Source organism: Melopsittacus undulatus, chromosome 4, assembly GCF_012275295.1.
Source record: "Melopsittacus undulatus isolate bMelUnd1 chromosome 4, bMelUnd1.mat.Z, whole genome shotgun sequence".
Lineage (NCBI taxonomy): Eukaryota > Metazoa > Chordata > Aves > Psittaciformes > Psittaculidae > Melopsittacus > Melopsittacus undulatus.
The window spans coordinates 26,994,506-27,019,591 of record NC_047530.1 but is presented as its reverse complement, the minus strand read 5'-3'; the positions used below and the strand labels follow the sequence as shown (position 1 = coordinate 27,019,591).

At 43.2% G+C, this 25,086-nt stretch overlaps 1 protein-coding gene across 1 annotated transcript in view; it reads left to right on the top strand.

The window, feature by feature from the left end:
- Nucleotides 1-4,661: 4,661 nt before the first annotated feature.
- The window catches only part of C4H14orf132 (chromosome 4 C14orf132 homolog), a 36,872-nt gene continuing 16,447 nt past the window's right edge, over nucleotides 4,662-25,086 (top strand). The window contains exon 1 of the mRNA XM_034062417.1: nucleotides 4,662-4,706. Coding sequence (XP_033918308.1) covers nucleotides 4,680-4,706 — 27 coding nt within the window. The 5' untranslated portion in view covers nucleotides 4,662-4,679. The remainder of the gene's footprint in view (nucleotides 4,707-25,086) is intronic.

Below are 25,086 nucleotides of genomic sequence, written 5' to 3'. Positions count from 1 at the left end.
TTGGCACTAACTCATTTTATCCTGTTATGTATGAATGAGCCCTTCAGCATGTAACAGATGCTGACACTGGAAGCTGAAAAGGGATGTAACCCACACCAAATCTGCTGGGCAATGTTGCTCCCTCTTTGTAATTATTGGGATACATTGAAAGGTCAGAGGGGACACTGAAGCACAAGACTGCTTGACTTTTTGCTTGTCAAACAGTAGAAAGTTGTAGGTGCAGATCTGACCTTAAGCCTTCCATTGCTGATATCACAAGACACATTCCACTGTAGAAGGAAAACAAAACAAAAACAAAAACAAAAACAAACCCAAAAAAATCCCTTATTCTGACCAGTTCTGAATGATGAAATGTATTGATATGGCAGTTTATGAAGATTATAGTGCAATAATGGAAACTTGTAATCTCATTTGTTATTGTAACAATAAAGAAAGTATGAATTTACAGTGTGTTAAGTATGGATATCTGACTGAACAGCCAGATATCTTCTCCTGAAGTCATTTCTGCAGACTTCTGCAGACTTCTCCTGCAGTCATTTCTGTGTTTCTTATCCCCAGACCACTTACCATAACAACCAACTTTCCTACAAGTGGGGTGTGGATTCCAGGCTTCTTTCTTTGCACAAGAGTGCCTGAAACATTAGGCTACAGGCAGATAAATCCATGTTCTTCCATCTTAACATACTGACTTTCCTGCCCTTCTGCAGAGACATCCACCTTCAATATGGTTTGAGGATCAAATCTCCGTCTCATTCCCAATCTTTTATACAAGATACACTTCCAGGAAACAAGGATCTGCTTAGTCTATCTCAAGTGTGACAGATCACTCAACTGGAGTTTCCTCTTCTGGGTTTATCCTTTACCCTATTATTGTAAACACCTGGTCCCTTACCATATATTATAAAGGGTAACAGTGCTTGCCTGTCATCTTCATGAAAGAAAAGTTGTGTATTCTGTCTCAGGAGGGGGTAGTGGATCTGGAGCCAGAAGAGGTGTCAGTCTGCAACATGGACTCAAGCACTTGTGGCTTGGAAAGCAGTATCTGTTTAAGCACATATCTGTGCCTGCTGTTTATTGATAGCCAGTTCAGACCATCGCCATTCCCAGTTTGGCAGTGACTCTCTGAGTAACTGCCCAACCGCTGCCCAGGAGACATGGGAAGCAAGTTGGGGCATTTGGATTCCACTCAGGCAAATCAGCTGCTTGAAATTTAAAGGCCACAGTGTGTTAAGTTGCAGGTGTCAACATTTTTTGTTGAAAGACAAAGTGCAAACAAAAAAAAAAAGAAGTCAAATGTTTCTGAATCAATTCCATTTTGCTAATTCAGGTGACCCAGACTTCACCTGAAAAATTCAGCATCTTTGTCTTCCTTTATGATACTCTTAACAGCAGGAGCCCATCAGAGATAACGCACTATCTCCAGACAGGATACCACATGTCACTGTGGCAGATTCTTCATTAAGGGAGCTAATTGTCCTGTATGACTGCAGCCTGCTGCAATGAGGCAACAGTAGGTTAAAACTTGGGCTCAAAGGGAACAGCATTTAAATACATTAAAATGTATCAAGAAGCCAGTATTACTATCTCTACCCAAAGTATGAAGTTAGTCCCCCTTTGCATAAATGTAAGATTTAAATGTGATATCAAGTATTCAAAGCTAAAAATTTGTACTGCATTGCCTAAGGTATCTAAATAGAACATATGGTAATAGGACTGTACAGATACAAACCCATTTAAAATCCTTTTCGGCAGCAAGACTCAATTGTCATGTTTTGTTATGTCTGTTTTGTGAAGCAAATGCAGAGCTTGTGCACACATGCAATGCAACAAAGGATTTCCTACTATGCCGCAGGAAAACTGACAAACCAAACTATTCTCTAATTTAGTTGTGTTCCACTGTACTGAAAAATGTAGTCTTTTCAGCAAGCAGCTTTAAAGCTAATTAAAAAGCATCTTAGGCTATCATAGCTTGTTTTTAAGAATAATGTTATATAACTGAAGTTTCAGCTGGGTGCTACAATGTCTGTCCATAGCAATAGCAAAACATGACATAATCTTTTTAAGTCATCTAGATATTTTGATGAGAAAGCCATACCATAAGGCTGGGAAGAAAAATAGTAGATCCCAATTCAAACTCTGCATCACATATGGAACAAAGCTATGTACTTTTTCACAGAAACTGAAAATAGCTGAGTTCACTGTCCCCTATGTTGAACAATGCTTCTGCTAAATCCAAAATCCATTTTTTTTTACAAAGACTTGTTCCAGAAGTCAGTGTGAAAATAGACTTTGAAACTGGAGCAGTACACATTAATTTTTTCTCCAATAATTTGTCCACAGACTATTCCTGAAATGAGCAACTACATGAGACAAATAGGAGGAAATCAATTGTTGAGATACCAAAGATAAAAAGAACCATTTCCAGAAGTATATGAACAGATCAATAAAAATGCTGATCTATTTCTCAGTGAAAAGGCAAAATTAATAAAATTTGATGCCAAGAAAGTCAAGGTGGTGATGCTCCATTGCTCACTAAAAGGTCATATGAGCAAGTGTCTGTATTGTTACCTGTGAGAAAGATGTCAATCAGGAACCACTTGAAGACTATTAGCGGTTGAACATCACAGTAAAATACCTGGAAACCTGACTGAACAACCTTGTTATCATTAGCAATCCTCCTTGAGTGTGTACAGGGGATGGACAAGATACTGTAACACTGGAAAAAAAGTCAAACACAGTATCCAAGAGCAGTTCTCGGAAGGCATGTGGTAGCCACAAAGAAAATAATCTCTGTGTACCTGGTGGACACAGCCTTGGGAAGTGCCCAGTAGAATAGTGCTATGCATTGCCTGGCAGGGAACAAAACTTTCCTCACTGGACACTCTCCAGAAGAGACTGGGTAAAGGTAAAAAACCCTGTTCGAAGGGTCACAAGAGTAACTGGTTGTGGTTTAAGCAAATGCATGGACTAGATTATTTATTGAGGTCTTTCCAGCTCTGTTCTCTACAGTTCTCATGCTCCACAGGATTAAACAAGTATGGAAGTCACTGGGGTTTTGAAGCCTTGATTATTTTGTTATTCTCATGAAATGATCATTACTGCAGCTGTTGCTGCAGATGCAGTGACTGACCAAGCTACATTCTCCTTCTAGAGAGGTCTACTCGGTGCATGTAAAATTTATCTGGATGATAAAAGATTAACACTGTTTTGAAGTTACTTTATGGTTTCTGACATACACATCAATACCCCTTCAAAATTGTGGAGAGAGTCCATGAAGAGACAGGCCCATTATTTACACAACTGAATTTTAAAATCTTCAAATGACACCACCACTTTTGGAATTTACTTGTTTTACTTAATGGGCCTCTCAACATAAAAGCATTTTTGGCAGACACACTAATAGTCACTCAACTAAAGAACTAATTTAAAATAGCTGATTTTCTTTTCACCACCCCTGCTGTAACAGTGCTACATTATACTGATGAAGCAGCACACAGGATAATGCACCTCTTCTTTATTCCGGAGTTTAAAACCCTAGTTTTCCAGGTATGTCTGCGATCATCATGCAATTGGCCCTGGTTCAGGCCCCTGTAATGGGCTGAAACAGTAAAAATATGGCAAAATAATTCAGCCTTAGAAATTAAACCAACAGGTGCATGGCAGAAGGGCGGTAAAAATCACAGGGAGAAAAGAGCATTCAATATATAGGAACTTTTATTATCCTACGTTTCCAATTGGTGTCAAAGGCTTTTCAGAGCCACCCAGGAAGTGAATTTGCTGAATTTTCTTGTAAAGTGGTAGCAGTATCTATGAGACACAGGGGAAAGCATACAAAAAAAAGACAAAATACATTTATCGTAAACTGCTGAGCGGCAAATTCTGGGAACATGAAGGAGAGAGAACTGAAAATAAAGTTGTAGCAGCTAAGCCATGAAAAGGTGCGGGAACAAGCTGTCAGAAGCTCTTTGCAGCTGTGGTGAGAGGAGCTGGTTGAGTATTTCAGAAAATAGCTGGCAGATTTGCAAGCTGGGCCAGAGAAGCATTGCCGCCAGGTCTGTATCTCAGGCTTGCATGATGCAGAAGACCTGCAAATACTGCAAAAGCTGGGCCGCACCTGCTCCTTAGTACATTAAGGATAAATCACTTGGCTCTTCTGCACTCTCCTACCATCAGCTCCTGCATGACCCAGCTACCACCATCTCCTACTGCCCGCGTAGCCAGGCTTGCCTATTGATGGTAAGATACCAAGCATAAAGCAGGGGCTGGGCCCTGTCTGCCCCGGGAAACTGAAAACCACGAGTGACCCCAGGCCACTGAAGCCGATCTGTACAGGGAGGGAGGGCGGTGCGGGACCGCCGGCGTCTCCTCCTCAGCCCCCCCCCCGCCGCGGGGCGGACCCAGGCCCAACCCAGCGCGGGGGCCGGGTCACCGTCGCTGCCACCGCCCCCTGTCGGAGCAGCCTCCCGGGCGGGGCCGGGCAGATCCGAGCCGATCCGGACCGGGCACCGCCGGAGCTGGAACTGGTGCCGGTGTCGGTCCCGCTGCCGCGGCCGCGCCCGCCGCTGCTGGCGGAGGCGGTGCCTGCCCCGCGCCCCCGCGCCCCGCCCGCCCCCGGCAGCAGCAGCAGCGGCAGCGGCAGCTTCAGCACCTCCGCCAGCTCGTCCGGCAGCGCCAGCACCATGGACCTCTCCTTCATGGCCGCTCAGGTGCGGCGCGGCGCCTGTGCGGGACGGGTCGGGTCGGGTCGGGTTTGGTCGTCTCGGGGCAAGCGGCGGAGCGCGGCGGGTTCATCGCTTCTCGCGCTCCGCTCCGTTCCTCTCCGCTCCAAAGTTGCGTCGCGCCGCGTGAGGAGGGCTCAGGGGGGAAAGGAAAACACGAGGGGAAAAGGGGAGAAAAGAGCAGCTCGAATTGGAGGCGCCGCGGGAGCAGAGGCAGGCGGGCCAGCTCCGGGCAGGGCACCTGTTAGCGCTGAGCCAGGCTCGGCAGCTGCCCGGGAGCGGTTACACGGCAGGGAGGGGCAGACAGCATCGCTCCTTCTTTCGAACGCAGGCTGCGAATAGACATCGAAGATGCGATCTTTCGGTTCTCCTCCCTTCCATACTGTGTTTGTAGGTGCATTTGTGCTTTTATAAGTTGTTGTCTTTGCTCACAGAATCTGGCTTGGCTGGTACAGAAATACTGTGTTTGCATGAGCAAATTGTTTAAATCACAGCTAAGTTTTGGATTTCAGCCTGAGGCGCAATCATGGGTACATCAATGTGTTGATGCTTAATATACTGAGAAGTAGGTAATGGCTATAAGCTGCTTCATTCCAAAAATCGTCTTGGTGATTCCAAGTGAGTTAGGTTTTTAAACAGACATTGCTGTGCTTCAGAAAAAGTCACACTCACTGAGCATCCATTTCATATTTTTCCAAGGCACAGATACCTAACTGTATGTACATAACTGTGTTTTTTCAAGAATGATTCGGATCTAGGTTTGAGCTTATGCCAAAAAATGTCACCCTCCATTTGAAGGGGCAGTAGGGGACAGGTAGGCCTTTCAGCACTGTTGGTGCTTGAGCACTGACTTCAGCAGGAGATGATTGGAGGAAACCAAATCTGATCTGTGTTGTGTTGTGCTGTTTCATTAATGCAATGGCTGTTTTGTCTTGTTCCCTTCCTGAAGTCTACTTCCTAAAGTCAGGCTCTGCCTTTCTGAAGATAGCTGTGGGCTGTCCAAGAATCTGTTCCATCTGGAGGTGTTTCTAAGAAGAATATTGTTTTGAGGAACCCCACAATGGGGAAGAAAGCATAATTTCTACCAATTTCATAGAATCATAGAATAGTTAGGGTTGGAAAGGACCTTAAGATCATCTAGTTCCAACCCCCCTGCTATGGGCAGGGACACCTCTCACTAAACCATATCACCCAAGGCTTCATCCAACCTGGCCTTGAACACTGCCAGGGATGGAGCATTCACAACCTCCCTGGGCAACCCATTCCAGTGCCTCACCACCCTCACAGTAAAGAATTTCTTCCTTATATCCAATCTAAACTTCAGCTGTTTAAGTTTCAACCTGTTACCCCTTGTCCTATCACTACAGCCCCTAATGAATAGTCCCTCCCCAGCATCCCTGTAGGCCCCCTTCAGATACCGAAAGGCTGCTATGAGGTCTCCATGCAGCCTTCTCCAGGCTGAACAGCCCCAACGTTCTCAGCCTGTCTTCATATGGGAGGTGCTCCATCACCCTGATCATCCTCGTGGCCCTCCTCTGGACTTGTTCCAACACTTCCCTGTCCTTTTTATGTTGAGCACACCAGAACTACCCACAATACTCCAAATGGAGTCGCACAAGAGCTGAGTAGAGTGGCAGGATCACCTCCTTTGACCTGCTGGTCACGCTCCTTTTGATGCAGCCCAGGATACTGTTGGCTTTCTGGGCTGTGAGTGCACACTGAAGATGGCTCATGTTCATTTTCTCATCAACCAACACCCCCAAGTCCTTCTCTGCAGGGCTGCCCTGAATTTCCTTTTTGCCCAACCTGTAGCTGTGCCTGGGATTGCTCCGACCCAGGTGTAGGACCTTGCACTTGGCATGGTTAAACTTCATGAGGTTGGCATCAGCCCACCTCACAAGCATGTCAAGGTCCCTCTGAATGGCATTCCTTCCCTCCAGCATATCAACCGAACCACACAGGTTGGTGTCATCGGCAAACTTGCTGAGGGCACACTCAATCCCACTGTGCATGTCACCAACAAAGATGTTAAACAAGACCGATCCTGACACCGATCCCTGAAGGACACCACTCACTGCTGGTCTCCAGCTGGAGATTGAACCGTTGACCACAACTCTTTGAGTGTGGCCATCCAGCCAGTTCTTTATCCACCGAGTGGTCCACCTATCAAACTGATATCTCTCCAATTTAGAGACAAGGATGTCATGTGGGACAGTGTTGAACGCTTTCCACAAGTCCAGGTAGATGACATCAACTGCTCCACCCTTGTCCATAATTTCTGTAGCCCCGTCATAGAAGGCCACCAAATTGGTCAGGCAGGATTTCCCCCTAGTGAAGCCATGCTGGCTGTCACCAAGAGATTCTCCTGGTGACTGGAGTATTCGAAGGCAATTTTTTATGTGTCTAGTCATTTTCATATGGTCCTTCTCAGTAATATCAGTAATCTCACTCTGCCTATCTCTCGTTCCTTCAGCACTGAGTTGATGTGGGATGCCCCTGTTGTACAGAAGTAGAGGAGAAGCAATGGCACTTTTTATCAGGAATTACTTATGTGTGCCAAAGCTGGGACTAGTGCTGCCCTTTCCCTTTTTATGCTTTCCCTTATTCTTGCTGTCCTCATTCCATGCATCTTCTATCCTAATTCTGTGTATTGGAAGTGTCACAAAGCTGGGTACTTTAGTTCTCTCAGAAGTTCCCTGTACAAATATGTCTTACACTTATTGAGGTTACTAGTGCAACAGTTTAAAGTGAATTATGTGTTTTCCTCCTGATCTTCTGGGGTTGGTTTATTATTTTCCTTTGTCACAAGTGACAAAGAATAATTATTTTCAATGTAATTCTGGTGAATTTGAGGAATCTGCCTTTCCTCAGATGACACTTTTTTTTTTTTTTTCAGGAAAAGTGTTTGTGTTAGAATTCCATAGCAGGAAAGCCTCTCTGTGAAGTGAGGCTTGCCCTCCCCAAAGTGGGTACAGATCTCCTGCCCCTAAGACAGAAGGAGCAGAAGCCTTCACTGCATTTCTCCTGTCCCCCTCTGAATGCTATCCAGTAGCTTGGGGATAGGACAGGCTTCAAGAAGAAGGTGCTGTTACAAGCCTTCCTGTGGCTCACTATTCCTTGGGAAGAAAAGACGGGTACTTTAGAGCTGTCTCGCTGTGAAGCCCTTTGGGTGGTGAGGGGAAGGTAGGAGCTCTGGGGGTCTCTCCCAGTGGGGGCATGGGGCTTACCAGGTCTGCACAGGACCTGTTTCACATGGGTATTTGCATTGATGAGCTTCGATGAGCTATAACAGAGGATTTATTGGGCTCCCCTTCTACTGAAGGAAATGAATCCAGTTGCGTCACTGCATATAGCTGATGCTATGCTTATCTCTGTTACTCTGCTGTCACAGGAATCTTGTAGTTCCTTTTTGAACTGGGCAGCCCTTTCTGTTCCTCTTGCCACAGTGATATTTAATCCCCAGAGGGTCACTCCTTTAATTTAGCTATTTTCTTTAGCTTTCTTTTCCCTTCTATATCTTTTGTTTAATCATCTCTGTTGGTGCAGTTCATTGAGATGATCTTCAATAAGGAATATGTGAGAACACAAGAGAACTACTGGCCTGTGCACCCTGCTCATAACCGCTTTTAAAGATGCTCTGCTATCAGTGTTATTAACACCTTCATGACCCACCATAGGGATTGTGTTTTATGTGATAAATACCAGCTGCATTAATACTTTATATGCAGAAGTAGGTAATGCCTAAACTGAGATGCTTAGTGGCATAAAAGAGATGGTTATCTCTCAAGTTAATCTCTCAAGTTAATTTCTGCAAGATACTGTAGACTGTTAATGTTCGTACAAGTTGCTTTTATGTATTATTCTTATCACACCTTTGCACTGCTCATCATGGACCCAGACTGGTTTTGCTAGATGTCTTGTGAGACACCACCATCATAAATAATCTGTACTTTAGGGCCCCTTTAGTATAGGCACAGAGACAGAAGGTATGTGTAAATTAGCTTACCACTTTCAACCTCAGTGATACTGTAGTGTGTTATAGAGGCTTAAAATCTGGCCTCCTCTAACATGCACGAGGTGAAAGTATAAGGCCAAGTAATGGAAGAGCTAAGTGTCTCTTAAGTAAAATTTTGGTGCATTTGCTAAAAAGTTCAGTGGTGAGAGTCTGCACATCTGGATAACTGTATTGGTATCTCCACCTCTTTCAGACACCTGAATACAAGGAACCCTGTTTTCTAGAAGCACTGGGTGTAGTAAATAAATATGAATATATTTATATGGTGTATTTATATATATGGTATATTATATGGTATATTTATGGTATATGAATAAACCGCAGCTTTCAACCTTTCATATTCAGCACCCACTTTCATTTTTAAGATGCCTGTGAGATGGTTTGTGCCTTAGAGGCCCTGAAATCAATTCATGTGCCAGCAGAAAGATAAATTGAATGCAACCCTGAATGATATATTTGATGCTATAGAAAGGATAATGTTTTACTGATAAAAATTGTTGTTGTGGAACAGGAGATTGTCAGGTAGTAATGCTAATAAATCCATGCTGTGTAGATACAGCATGAGGGTTTGACTGCACAGTTTAAGCAACTGCATCTGAGCATCTCAGCTGTAGTGCCTTTATTAGCTGTGTCCTGAAGAACAGCTTTTGAGTGTAACAATTAAATCTGTGGTTAAAATAAGCCTTGTTGCATCTGTGCGTTCATCAGTAGTTGGTTGTGCAGGCTTGAGTGCCCTCTGTTCTGCAGGTGATCTAATTGACTTTTGTTAAGGTCAGTTGTGATAAGCATGACTTGCATCTAGTCAGAGCCTATAGTTTGGTTTTTGTTTTTTTTTTTTTCATTTTAAATACATATTTTAATTAAAGTAATCCTGTACACCTTAAGATGTTCAGCTACTGCTGAGCGGTATGACTGGCTCATTTCTGTGTGTTGTTCAGCGGTTTCAGAGTGCTCTTGTAGTCTAGGTAACCTCAGAAACAGCCTCTTATAGGTAGAGGCTTTTTTTCCAGTATAAAAGCTTGTTTTGGGGGGTGCTGAGGGCTGGGTCCATCTAAGAGCCCTCGGCTCTTTTCAGCAGGGGTAGGACCTTGAGTGCTGAGCTGCCCCCCTTCTCTGCTTTTGACATGCTAAAACAAATAGGCATTTAACAGCCAGCTAAAGCATTTCTAATGCAAAACCCTGTAACAATGAAAATTGCATCTGCATTAATGACAGCAGGGCTGAAATGTGTGTTCAACTTGAGAAAATAGAAGTACATAGTGGGGAAAAACAGGGATGCTAGAGAAGAAAAAAATGATGTCATGGTCTTCAATATGGAACAAATCAACATGAGCTAAACAGCACCTGCAGTCATAATGCTAGTTATGTGTTTTTCGAGATTCGTATTGGCAATTCAACTTAAATGATTTCTCCAATTTTTGTTATATATTGAAAATAAGGAGTGGATTTCTTGACCTTGCTATATTTTTATATTTGGGTATATCCCCATACAGTAAATATTTTATTTTAATTGTCAGATAAATTATCGTTTACATATAGAAAAGATAAAAACTGGTAAGAGTCTTGGGAGTATGGCCAGTTCTGTCGATTTATTTTTGGTCTCAGTCATCTACAGTTTGCATATGATTTATCTGTTGATTCTTTATGTTCAAAAGCTCTTTATAAACAACTGCCAAGGATTTGAAATACAGTAAATTGAATTCTCTGTGTTTAATTTCAGTGATTAAAAGTTGTATTCTTGTAATCTTTGGTTTCTGTTGTAGGGTCGAGGATGCTTTTTAATTAAAAAAAACACATGACATGCTTCGGGAGCTAGAAAAAGTGAATGAACAGATTTTGTACAGAAAGCAAAACCATTTAAGTAATAGTTGAAATTTCATTGGTTTTGTGTTCTGTACTATCCTTCTAGGATTTCAGGTCTGGTCAGTGGTGATCCAGGTTACTCTGACTGTATTGGCAGGAATTCAGTCACTTTCCCCAAAACAGGGCTGTAGTCCTTGGTAGGTCTTGGAAAAAAAACCCTATAGCTACTTATAACCATGTATGATAGCAAGTCCAAGACTGTAACATATTATTAAGGGCTATGTAACTTCTGGAAAACACTGGAAAACACAGAGTAAACTGAGTTCATTTAGGACATGTTTGACTTTAATACTCATATTTCCCAGAAGACGTGGACTGTCTGTCTTAGACTGTCTATGTCTATGCTGTAAAACACACAGCTAGTGTGTACAGAGGGTGTACTTGCCATTTTTGGGCATCCAACCACCTGAATGCAGCTGCTGTATTTCCAGAATTCCCAGGCATAGGTGCAGTATCCTTTAATTGCTTTTCTTGAATTTCTGAATGCTAGAAAATGCACAATTAGGATCCACTGTACTCTGCTATATCAGCACAGAGGAACAAGAGTGTGGGGTAATCCTGCGTCTGTCTTCCATCTTCTTCTTTATGTATTCTCCATTTCAGGGGTCAGGAGGGATTCAGAGCCTTTATTAGCTGTGTCCTCTTTCTACAGCCGGGTAATCTGAAGGTATTAAAACAAAGAGAGTTTAGATTTGTGGTTTTGGTAGCTTGTTCTCACTGGCTGAAAACAGAATCCATGCTTCATGCTCAACATGAGCTTGCATGTGTGCCATGCCTGTGTGCACCATAGGTGTGCCAAGAAAGCTGAATTCATTGCCTGCCTTCAGAGAGAGACAGACCTTTTAGTCATGTTTGTACTTGGAGAATCTATGCATAACGCAGCTGAATAGAGTGGTCATTTGGAAGCTTTGACATTGCCTGTATAAGCTTAGGGTGGATTCATTCTACTTTCTTTCTTTAAGAAGTGTGATTGCCAACAAATAAGCTCTATGCTAAACCACATGGACCAAGATTTAAAGATTCACGAACCTCTCCTTGTCAAAAACTTCTGGGATTATAATCTAAGACGCAGACAAAACCTCTTCGATCAATAGCATCAAACATATATAATGTTAGCTAGGAGGATGTAGTCATTCTCTTAAAATGACCAGATCAGTGCTCATTTACTAGGTACTGACCATTGCTTTGCCAGTTTTGCTTTCTTTCAAAAGTTAAAGTAATTTTCTCTGGCATAATTTGATTTCTTCAGAACGTCTTGACCTATAATAAATATATTCAAAGCATCAGGAAGCTGAGAGCAGACCTCAGTTTAACTAAGGGTGTCTCAGATGCGCAAATTTCAAACTCAAGCCCTGATTCCTTGCTGTGGTATGGCACAGCCATATAATCCACGTGCTGTGGAACTCCTGTATGCAGAAATCAGTGGTATCCTCATCCAGGATGTTGCTAGCAGTTGAAGTGAGAATAATTGCTGGAGAAGTTTTTCTGCTAGCTGCTTGGCACAACTGCATTAGTTTTTTATTAGTGAGGGGAACACAAGGAATCCCTGCACTTTCCTTACCACTGCAGTAACACTGCAGACTGTGTTTCCAAGTCTTGTACAGCAGGAATGTCAGTTCCAGCAAAGCTTTTGAAAATTCTGTGGAGATTTGGGGGACACTGTTTTTATAAGGTGTTGATAGTGCTTTTTGGAGGAGGCTATTGTTCCATGATTGTGCTTGTAATTGCTGTCAAAAATGCTAAAAGCAGTGATTCCAATCCAGCAAAACACCTAAAACACTTACTGGACTTGGAACAAGTGTTTATTGTTCTGGTAACATCAGCAGGTCTGTCCTTTTGCTTAAAATTAAGTATCTCAAAGCCTGGCACAGATGGGCTGACAATGTTTTGGAATTCATAGGAAAATGTCTTAGAAGAGCAAGAGGAAGCCTACTAGGTCATACTATTAATACAGAGAAGGCTGAGATGTGTGTTTTGGAGTGATTTGTTTTCCACCAATTATTAGCATGACCAATTTCTCATAGGAGCTACTGAATGTTAGAAGTATGTGATAGAAGGAGGGCGGTAGGGAAGGGAGAGTAGGTGTGGCTCAGGTGCTGCCAGTGTATTTGTGCAGTCTGTTTTCTGTAGCCTTGCCTAGGGAGGGTTAGAAGATACTGGAAATAATTTCTTTGTGCTTCATGTGATGATTAACTGTGAGACTAATTCTGTGAAGTGGGGTCTCACCTGTTTCTCTTTTTGAATGTGGAAAAGAGGTTTGTAAGATGACTATGGATGGACACATTCATAATCACTTTACGAAGACAGTGGGAGCCTTTCACAGCACAGTTGATGGCATCAACAGCTGCAATCCTGTTGTACACAGAAAATAGCTACAGATGGCAGGTAGGAGGAATGGAGACTGAAGAAGCACTACATTCATGCCAAACATTGTGCTTGTTTGGGTGCCTGGTATTTCTTGGGGAGTGAGAGCCCAACTGTCAATACACTGAGCAGACTTGGTGATAACTATTTTTCTGGGCAGCATCTGTTTAACCCAATGGTATTGGGTCCTCAGAATACATAGACTAGAAAATATAGACTGGTTATAGATATTTTATTTCTTTTATTGTTTGTTTGTTTTTTGTTTTGTTTTTGGCTAGTCTAGGCCGAATGTCTCAATTCATTGATGAGCTGCAAACATGGAGGTTGAGGTTCTGTTTTGTGTTTTGCTGGAAATGGGATGGATGCTGGCCATTAGGAAGCTAATGTCACCACCTTCCTAAACTTATTCCTATACTGGGAAAAAGGCAAAACCCCCTCCAAATATTTCCAAAAGTTGCATGTGATTTAGTAAAGCAGTGTGGTGCTTTGGGGACCATTGGTACACCATCAAATTAAACCATTGATCAAAGAAAATATCAGAGCATTCAAATTAAGTGCAGTGATGTGGAAAGTGGAACACTAGAACATCAACCAAAGTAAATTCAGCAGTGACCAGCTCTGTATTACTTCTGTCTGTCTGCTGGGACTTAACTTCCCTTGAAGATATTTTCTCTTATGAATGGCATAGTCAACGTAAGCCAGTGAGATCTGTTGGAGTCCTCTATTGTTTCCGCATACTTCTTGGTTTGAGTGTAGTATCCTAAACAGGATTAGTGTTAATCCCTTCCACAGTTAACAGGGGTGATGAGTTTTAAAGGCATCTTTTGAAATAGTGATGGTTCTCTTTTTTCAGTGTATAATATGTTCAAGTGTGGAAGGAAAGTTCTTGAAAATTGGTTGTAAACTGCTGATAGCAGTGTCCTCCATCAGTGGCTCAATCTACATCTCCTGCGGTGGATGTGTCAGGAGTTGCTCCATTTCCATGGAGTAGCATGGGAGCTTTTGGCAAACATGATGCTTACACTGCATATGCAAGTTGTTAGCGCTTCAGAACAAAAAGAGTCAGAATGAAATGTGTGAGCTTTATTCTGAAGGTGCTGAGCAGCCAGGTGTGCTCTGCTGTCTCCTCTGGTACTGAAGTACAGTACCTGTCCTTACTCTGAGCACTGAACAAGAGGAAAACCTATGGCCAGTTGTGATGCCAAGACCAGGAGTGCTGAACACTTACTGAATGCACCTTTGGAAGGATTACAGGCAGCAGTGCCAACAGAGGATGGAAGATCTCTCCATGCAAAGATGACCACGTGGTGCATACATGGCAGCCAGCACTGATGCTGTGAGCAGCAGTCACTACGCACTCTTTCTCTCACCGGCTTGCACACCCACATGATGCTTTCAGGTCTGTCTCACAAGCAAAACAGCTGTTTGAAATGACACAAACTCTTAGGCTGAACCTTCTGAAAGCTGAATTCCACAATCCTTGTAGTTGCCAGAACCAAAACCTGCCAAGCAGCAGCTAATTAGAAAAAAATGTCACAGTGGCTTCAGAAGAGCTCAGAGCCTCTTTGCAGCAGGCTGTTGGATAAAGGGCAAATTCCTTTTGTTTTGCAAAGTGATTATCTCCACTTTGGAAATGTATTAAAAAATAATTCGATAAAGCTTTTAACCTCATCTGGTTCTGTTTGTTGTAATTTTGCTTCCAAGCCTTTCAATTTTTAGGGAAGGGAGAGCAGTCTAGGAGTGAGCTGCGCCTGGCTAAAACAAAACCAGTATTCCAAAAAAAACTGACTTCTGCTGTGGCTACTTTTTCTCCTCCCAAAACAACTGGATGAGTATTTGCAAATGTGGTAAGCAAGTATTTGCAAATGTGGTAACTTCCTGTTCATGGACAGGAAGTACAATTGGAACAGAGCAGCAAACTAAGCAATGTGGCAGAAACTTTCTCAGTTGTATTACTAAAGACAGAAGTGTGTTAGTATGTCTGCATAGTCATTACTGGGCTGCAGGTTACTGAAAGCTGAGTGGAGTTAGATGTAGGATCTCAACCCCCAGGAATGGAAATGTGATCCCCTCTGTTCTGTGGGTTTTTTTTTTTTGCTCTCCAGCTGGAGCAGAGCAGTGTATAACTTCATTGTGAAGAGTTCTGAATTCTCTTTAGATGCTGAGCCCAGCAGTCATTCCAGAGAAAAATACTGAAAATGCACTCCTCCCTCTTTGCATGTCCTACAATATCTTTCCCTCCACAGCTTTGGAGGAAATCTTTATCAAATATGTGGTTATTAACATTAATGCACAGCAAATGATTATCGTTCTGTATGAGGATTCAGCCTGTGAAATGTTTCATTCTGTGTTGGTCTCTGAGCATCTGATTGAGTGTGATGCAACCAGTGCACATGGGCAAGGCAGTGAAATCCTGCACTGATTTGTTGTTGGGGTGGCAGATGTTTTATTCTCCTGGTGCGTTCTCTGGCATTTCCCACAGACATGAAGCAGAATCAGAAGAAACTGAATTGCTCTGCTATCTCTCCCTTGTTCTCTGGGTTATTTTTACAACCCATTTCTCCTGTAATCTTTTGAAGTGTGAGAAGAGGCATGCACCTCCTGACTTCTCTTACACCTGAGCTTTATACTTTCACAGCTAACTTTTGTTAGACAGCCAGCTGTAATTGTCAGCATTAACAGTTTCCATGGTGCATCTCTTTCTTATCACTTTAGGGTATTTAATACCCTTGACAGTGTAAGCATTTGGATGACTATATAAATAATCCTGCTTCTAAAACATTTGTCTCCTGACCTCTGGTCTGTGCAGTACATAGCTGGCAGAAGAGGAGGGCATGGAGAAAGCAAAAGATAACATGCTGATGTAAACTGCTGTCTAGGCTGCCATGGTAGCAAACCCTTGCTGGCCCTTAAAGCCTTCAGGTGCCAACATATGCCACTGGGAATGCTGAGAAAGTGAAGGGAAATTGGAAGCAGCTAGCAAAGGTAGTTTTGGCCAGATTCTGATGTCTTCCTCAAGCATGCTGCATGGTAGGATTTGTGTTGATGCAGGGAATGCTGGCCAGCTCCTGGGAGCCAACTTATCATTTCTAAAATTGTTGTCTTTGGAAATGGTAAATCTAACAGTTATTAAAAGTCTTAAATTCAGTTCTAGAGAAGAATAAATGAAATTAGGAATGTCTCTTCTGAAATGAAAGTTGGTCTTGTCTTGCCATCTGATCTTTACCATTAGAAAACTAATCATGGTTTTACTCAATAAGTTTACTCCTGCCTAGGCAAGAGTAATTTCATCGGTACAAACAGGTTCAATACTTTTTTAGTGTTAGCTTTTGTAATTAAAAATAAGCATCCATGCCTTCTATAGCACATAGGCTATGAGGGTAACTCAACTGGATTCTACCACAGCCATGGTATCTTTTTTTTACAGAAGTATCTAGCATTTCGGGTATGTGTGCACCTCCATACTTACTCTAGAGATATTTGGACCCCTAGAATATAAGCAGTTAGGCATATGTTGTCAATTTGGTGAGAAATTACACACCTTGCACCCAAACACTGTGATCATCTATGGTGCCTGCACTCAGTCTGCAGGACGGTGGCATGACCAGGGAGGAGAAGGACTGTAACAGCAAGCTACTGCATGTCTGGACTGGGCAAGCATAGTCATGTATGCTTGGAGTGGCAACCAAAGACAAAATGGCTGTGTCTGTCACCTATGGGTGGCTTCTGCTGTTTTCCAGGGGTTTTGTCTGACTACTACATCTAGCAGTGACTTACTGCTTATATTTTTTTATTGTTATCTATGGTGTAATTTCTTTCAAAATGAATCTTGCAGCCGAAGAGCTCTTTACTGAAGTTTGGAACATTGGGACTGTCAGACTCTGTACCATCTCAGTAAAGCTTGGCCAGCTCTCAGAACGGGGTGTGCTCTTCCCAAGAAAATAGACAGCATCTTTGGGTGCTGATTTTGACAGAAAACCCAGCACCAGTTTAAGAGTAATACAGCTCATATATAACTCTGCCTGAGGATCATACAATGCTCCTGTCAGTCCTAGTAGCCATCCTATTCACTGCCTGGCTTGCAGGAGGAGCAGAGTGGTGACAACAGACAAGATGCTGCGGCTGTCACACATAGTTACAGCTTCTCGGCCACTGGCATGAGAATAAATACAGTGTTCATGCTGTTGCATGGTTAGCAATTTATTTTTAGAATCAGTCACTTGAAAAATATCAAGGCACTTCCTGTGTGATTTGGAATCTAGTGCTTGGCTTGAGGGTTCCTCCACTTCTGTTAATTTAATAGAAGAGATAAGGTAAAGGCCACATCCTTACTAGATAAAAGCACGTTTCTTCCCTGGGTGAAGTTGTACCAAGAAGGGATGGAGCTCTTCAAATCCAGGAACATACTGAATCCTGTCTTCTGATGCTGCTTTGTTCCCTGATTTTATTACTGGCTCTGCAATGAGTAATTATTTTGTATGTAAGCAAGCGATATTTACTGTAAAAAAGGCTGAGTGAATTCATAATTGAGTGAATGTTTAAAGAAGCAACAAGTACAGGTTGCTTTCCTGTCTTGTTTGAAAACACTGAGAAGAAAAAAGAAAACAAGCCTATAAATATTTTCTCTTTGATAGCCAAGAAACAAATGCCTGAGCTCTTATCTCCCAGCACTGCATTCCCAGAAATGTGGGCATGAAAGTGGTTGTATTTAGTCACTAAATCCTTATTAGAGTAAAACAGTGTCCGTCAGTAGGCCACTTGTAAACAAAGCAGTAAGTCAGGAAAGTTAACAGGAATAATCAGTGGTCTGCTTTTGGAGGTGAAGTGGGACAACCCCAGATAAACAGGAAGGCAAGCACAAATAACCCACATAGACACAGTATTTGGGGGCCAAGGATGTTGCACTCTGTTTTTCCTTCTGTGTCTGCTTTCCTTCTCAGAGCTATGGAGGGGACCACACAGGAAAAGCCTCTCACAGCAGGAGCTGTATTTTTGGCTTGGAGATGAGAACAATCATCCCTTGTGTGACCAATCTACTACGCTCAGTCTTATCATTGGTAATTGCCCTTTAGCAGCTGGCTCTCAGAGATGTACTCTGGTGCAGTGGCTGTTACAAAGGGAAATTGTAATCAGGTGTTCCTAGCTGGGACTAGGATGTCACCTATTGGTCTGTTTCTGAAGTATATGGGAAACAGCATGTGTGCTTATAAACTTAATGTCAATGGTGTTTTTAGGGACATGACCTTAGAGATGCAATGAAACATTTAGGCTCCTTTGTCTCATCTCATTATGGAAGGCTTTGGATCTGCTCCTGCCATCTTGTTTTAATGTGGTGATGCAGTCTTGCATCTAATTCCCAAGTGACAGCAGCACGTGGCAATGCTTGAGTATCTCTGTCACCATTTGACCTTCCTCTGCCACGGCTCTGTGTGATGGTACTTTTTCTCTCCTGTCCACCGCATCAGCTATTACCAAATAAATTGGGTGCTTGTCACTTAGAACAGCTGAGGGATGTATTTATTCAGTAACTTGTATCCTATGTGCATGTCATGTACAGCATCCTGTACATGAACATATACCTCCTGATGTTGTTCCCACTGGTCCATCAGTAGCAGAGCTCTGCATTTCCCTGGAGGCACCAGATTGTAGCTTCCAGAACAGCAGTCTGCATGTTTGGGCTTTTTTTCCCCCTCCTACTTACATTTTTCCTCCTAATCATAAAAGCATATATAATCATAAAGCACACTTGCTTTTCTGAGTCTGGGGATTGCTGGAGCCAGTGCTTCAGGGAATTCATCTTTCAAATGTGCTACCATTTTTGCTCTAGGAACATTCATTTTGCACAAAATCTAGGCTACCTTTACTTTTGTGGGTCCAAATTCAAGAGCAGGCTGTGCACTGAGTTTATGTTATGGTAACCATCAGCAAAACCCTGCATCCTCCAGAATTCGATGGTCTTGTTTTTTGTTTCTCAGAAATTGCACAGATAGCCTCCAAATCTGTTCTTTGGAAAATGTGACAAATTCACAAAGAGACAATTTGATGGGAACAATTGCTGTTAAAAGGCAGGAGGCAAAACAGTGGTTGCCTTCACATCACATAAACCTGATGCCTACCAGTGGGAGTCTGTGCACGCTTTCCTCCCTGCCCAGAAAGCCCCACAGCAACAGAGTGACCTCATTGCCACTTAAGGAGAGGGTTAGCCCTGGCCATATTGCCAGTGTGTGGGAGCAGATGGCTCCTTTTACTGTGTCCTGGGCAGAGTGGTGGCCCCTGAGTACCGAGGAGGAGTGGGTGCAGGGTGGCACTGTTCTGCTCTCCATCTGCAGCTGCTCACCAGCATACCTGCCCTCATCTGCCAGAGCAGAAGTGCCTCTATCTGAAGAGCTAAGAGGCAGCCCAGGAGAAAGGGTGCTTGCAATACTTTTGCTCTCAGGTCCATATCTTTGTGTGTGGGCACTGAGTGCTTGATGCTGAGGGCAGCCATAAAACATCAGTGGGAATAAACGCATGCCTTGCCTGCATGATGTATATATGTCCAAGCAAAAATAATGCTCGTATAAAAATCAGCATGTGCTGAAGATGCATAGTAGAGTTGAAAAGAAAAAAAAAACAAATACACAGGGATCACAGGCAGATGTAAATCCACTTGCTATCACTTTGTTCCAGGTGATGTTGGGGGTGCTTTGGTGATAGCCGCTTCTGCTGTGGAGTAGGCAGTCCGATTGCAGTGCTCACAAACTGCTCAGCAGCAGCAGAGTACATAAGTACAAGGCAAATGAACCTTGTACAGACCTATGGAGTGAAAAATACAAGCCGGGGAAATAACAACTGACTCATGAGCACTCTGCTCTTCGGCTGGATGGAGAGCAAACTGAGAGTGGTACAAAGATTTGGAAATCTGAAATGATTAAGAAAAGAACAATAGCTTGTTTTTTTTTTATCTAGTCTGTGGCCTTTTGTCTGTCATGATTAGCTTCTTGCTTTCAAATGAGGACAGTTTATATCATAAATAAACCTTTGTGTCAACCATCTTATCCATCGTTTTATATTTCCTTTCAAAATCACATCACCTCTTAGTTCCAGCTAGCCTACAATGATCTCTTCCATTATCCACATAGATTTTAGGAATGCTTTTTCCCATATATCCCCTCAACCTGGCATTTAGTTCTCACATACAACAAAGTTGCTTTACTGTATTTTCCCAGAATACGTTCTGAAAACCATCCTTTTTAAAGTTGGCAAAATACTGGGCAATGAGTGGACTGCTGGTGACCGTAATTTTCTACTTGTAGTTCTGTCACATTGTCATCTTTGCCTTTCTCCCATTCTTTTATTCTTAGGTTTTGATCAAGACTTTATTATTTATTTTCATAATTCTTGAGACATCCTTGTATTTAACTAGAATTATTAGTCCCTAGACTTGGAGTAAAAAAATTAAATATTTTCAAATCACAGGTATTGGAGTATTCAGCCCACTGAACACTGTTTTGGGGGAGTTTTATCTTTTTCTCCACATCTCTGTAGAAAACTAGTGTAACTATACTCCCATACATACATCCATATATGTCTGAAAGCTGTCAACCTGCCAGTGATCCTCCCGAGATGTGTTCCATAGTCACTGGCTGTTTATTGTCCACCTACCATGTGTCAAATAGCTGCACCATTCTCTTCCAAGCAATGACTTGAGTTACACAGGAGCTTAATACCATTCTTATTTTTGCCAGTTCTCTTTAATGTCCTTCAAATTAGAGATAAAGACAGACAGATAAAGGACAGTCAGTAAAAAAATGGAGATTAATTAGTATCCTTTCCTTATTTTATTCAGCACTTTGTGTAAAATCTTTGATTTTTCACTCAGAGTTGTTGTTAATTACAACTGAAGCATTTATCTTAGCAACATCAGGTCTCTTAATCAACAAAAGATCACAGTAACCTTTGAGAGAGTACATCAGTATCCCTGTAATTTACTCCATCAATGTCAAGCTTTTCATGTGCAAAAGATCTCGTTTGCATTTCTGCAAAGGAAAGAAACATTTCATCATCTAAATTACAGGCTTTAATGAAGGCCTAAAATGAAAATAGCATGGATCAGATAGTATTTTAAGGCTGGCAGCTCATACTTGGTTCATCTTATTCTGTCTCTAGATGCCCAAGTAGAGTTAGCAGATGCCAATGCTGCATTTTTTTTGCTTTTTCTACTGTCATAACTGGAGATCAATAGGTTTCAGCTGTGTATTTCTGAGCTTCAGAATGCCAGGAAGACCTCTGACCAAAATTACTCATGCTCTAAGTAATTGTGATGGATTGAAGGCCGGAGAAAAAGTATTAAGTAGAGGAACTGGGGTGATAAAAGGGGAAATAGAGCCAGGGGAAAAAAGTGAGGGGAAAATAGAAGTGTAATGGAAACAGAGAAGGAGAGATGAGAGTGAGATTGGAGAAAGGATACAAAATGAAATGTGACTAAAGCACAGAGAATCAGAATATTTCAAGTTGGGAGGACCCATAGGGATCATCAAATCCAAACCCCTGTTCCTTGCAGGACTACCTAAAAGTAAACCATATGACTGAGAGCATTGTCCAGGTACTCCTTGAACTCTGACAGGCTTGGTGCAGTGACCAATTTCCTAGCAAGCGTGTGCTAGCAACCAACAATCCTCTCAGTGAAGAATCTTTTTCTAATGTCTAATCTGAACTTCCCCTGATGCAGCTTCATTCCATTTCTCCGTGTCCTATCACTGGTCCCCAGAGAGGGATCAGCTGCTCACCTTGAGAAAGTTGTAGACTGCCATGAGGTCACGCTTCAGCCTTCTCCAAGCTGAACAAACCAAGTGACCTCAGCTGCTCCTCCGAAGTCACACCCTCGAGACCTTTCACCATCTTGGCTGCCCTCTTCTGGACATACTCTAATAGTGTGATGTCCTTTGTATATTAAGGTGCCCAACACTGCAGGCAGCCTTTGCTCTAGTTCCTCATTATGTTTTTTTTTTCACCAAACCCAATCTCAATAAGTTGTGGGATATTAGCTTTCTGATGGTCTCTACTGCCTGATCGTAAGGCTGATTGACTTAGCACAAGTCTTTTGGGGAATAGCCGTTTTCTTTTTCTTCTAGTTTAACTCCAGGAGAAGACAATAGTGCAGATAACTGATGTGAGACACTTACCTTCTGTAATTAGGACCTTTCACCTGCTGTATTCCATAAATGGTATTTTCTGAAGAGGGTGAGCATGCCCTTCTATTTGAACCTCTTAGTGAAAAGTGTTCAACTTCAGCCTTTGGCTGATCTAAAGAAAAAAATCTATAGGAGTTATTCTTCTAACAGAAGTAGAGGAACAGCTGGCTAGATTTTGAGTTGTTCGGTGTTATAGAATCATAGAATAGTCAGGGTTGGAAATGACCTTAAGATCATCTAGTTCCAACCCCCCTGCTATGGGCAGGGACACCTCACACTAAACCATGTCACCCAAGGCTCTCTCCAACCTGGCCTTGAACACTGCCAGGGATGGAGCATTCACAACTTCCCTGGGCAACCCATTCCAGTGCCTCACCACCCTAACAGTAAAGAACTTCTGCCTTATGTCCAGTCTAAACTTCCCCTGTTTAAGTTTTAACCCGTTGCCCCTTGTCCTGTCACTACAGTCCCTAACAAATAGTCCCTCCCCAGCATCCTTATAGCCCTCCTTCAGATACTGGACGGTTGCTGTGAGGTCTCCACGCAGCCTTCTCTTCTCCAGGTTGAACAGCTCCAACTTTCTCAGCCTGTCTTCATACGGGAGGTGCTCCATCACCCTGATCATCCTCGTGGCCTTCCTCTGGACTTGTTCCAACACTTCCATGTCCTTTTTATGTTGAGCACACCAGAACTACCCACAATACTCCAAGGGAGGTCTCACGAGAGCTGAGTAGAGGGGCAGGATCACCTCCTTCGACCTGCTGGTCACGCTTCTTTTGATGCAGCCCAGAATACAGTTGGCTGTCTGGGCTGTGAGCACACATTGAAGCCGGCTCATGTTTATTTTGTCAACAACCAAGACACCCAACTCCTCCTCTGCAGGGCTGCTATGAATCTCTTCTCTGCCCAACCTGTAGCTGTGCCTGGGATTGCTCCCACCCAGGTGGAGGACCTTGCACTTGGCATGGTTAAACTTCATGAGGTTGGCATCAGCCCACCTCACAAGCGTGTCAAGGTCCCTCTGGATGGCATTCCTTCCCTCCAGCATATCAACCGAACCACACAGGTTGGTGTCATCGGCAAACTTGCTGAGGGCACACTCAATCCCACTGTGCATGTCACTGACAAAGATGTTAAACAAGACTGGTCCCGACACTGATCCCTGAGGGACACCACTCACTGCTGGTCTCCAGCTGGATGTTGAACCATTGACCACAACTCTTTGTGTGCGGCCATCCAGCCAGTTCTTTATCCCCCAAGTGGTCCACCTATCAAATTGATGTCTCTCCAATTTAGAGACAAGGATGTTGTGTGGGACAGTGTCAAACACTTTGCAGAAGTCCAGGTAGATGACATCAACTGCTCTACCCCTGTCCATCAGTTCCATAGCCCCATCATAGAAGGCCACCAAATTGGTCAGGCAGGATTTCCCCTTAGTGAAGCCATTGGCTGTCATCAAGCACTTTGTTTTTTTTTCATGTGCCCCAGCATGCCTTCCAGGAGAATCTGCTCCCAGATTTTGCCAAGCACAGAGGTGAGACTGACTGGTCTGTATTTCCCTGGGTCATTCATTTTCCCCTTCTTGAAAATGAGGGTTATATTTCCCTTTTTCCAGTCATCAGGAACTTCACCTGACTGCCATGATTTTTCAAATATGACAGTGTCTTAGCAACTTCATTTGCCAGCTCCTTCAGGACCTGTGGATGAATTTCATCAGGTCCCATGGACTTGTGTACATTCAAGTTCTTAAGATGGTCTCAAACCAGATCCTTTCCTACAGTGGGCCCAAGGTCTTCATTCTCACAGTCGCTGCATCTGCCTTCCAAGACTTGGGTGGTGAGGTCAGAGCATTTGCCAGTGAAGACTGAGGCAAAGAAGTCACTAAGAACCTCAGTCTTCCAAATCCTGTGTAGCCAGTTCTCCCGATAGCTTCCCTAACCCTAACCCTAACCCTGTGTTGTCCCAACTCTGTTTTTTAACTGCTACATACCTACAGAATCCCTTCCAGTTATCCTTTACATCCCTAGCCAAGTTTAATTCTAATGGGACCTTAGCTTTCCTAACCTGGTCCATAGCTTCCAGGATGACATCCCTGTATTCTTCCCAGGCCGCCTGTCCTTGCTTCTTTTATAAGCCCCTTTTTCCCTCCAAAGTTTCCTCAGCAGCTCCTTATCCATTCAAGGAGGTCTCCTGGCCCTCCTGCTGCACTTCCTTCTAGTTGGGATGCAACACTCCTGAGCTTGTAGTAGGTGGTTCTTGAATATCATCCAAGAGTCTTGGGCTATATCCCATGGAACCTTACTAAGCAGGCTCCCAAAGAGGCCAAAGTCTGCTCTCCTGAAGTCCAGGGCAGTGAGCTTGCTGCACGCTCTTCTCACTGTTCTGAGGATCTCGAATTCAACCATCTTATGATTGCTGCATCCAAGGCTGCCCTGGAGGGTCACATTTCCAACGAGCCCTTCTGTGTTGGTGAGCACGAGGTCAAGCATGGCACCTCTCCTTGTTGGCTCCTCTATTGCTTGCAGACGAAAGTTGTCTTCCACACAATCAAGGAACCTCCTGGATTGCTTGTGCCGGGCCGTACCATCGCTCCAACAGATATCAGGGTTCCCCCGGTAAGCAACACACCTCCCTTGAGACCAGGTCAGGGCAACAGATGAGCGCTTCTGTACCTTTCAAAGTAGAGTCCCCTACTACTACAACCCACTGGCAACACGAGTAGAGATCTTTATCAGTGCACCAGCAGTCTGTTTCTGGTGCAAGTGCATTTCCTCATTAGCCCCCTGCTGGACAGGAAAGCGGTTCTGGGTGGGGACAACAGATTTAGGGGGAATCTCCTTGCTTTTAATTGCTCTCTTCCTCCTCTTTTTGTTGTTTATTTGGTTTTGGGTTTGTTTTTTTTTTGTTACTAATTCCCAGCTTCCCAGGTTAACGGCCTCCTTCTTTCCTCCAT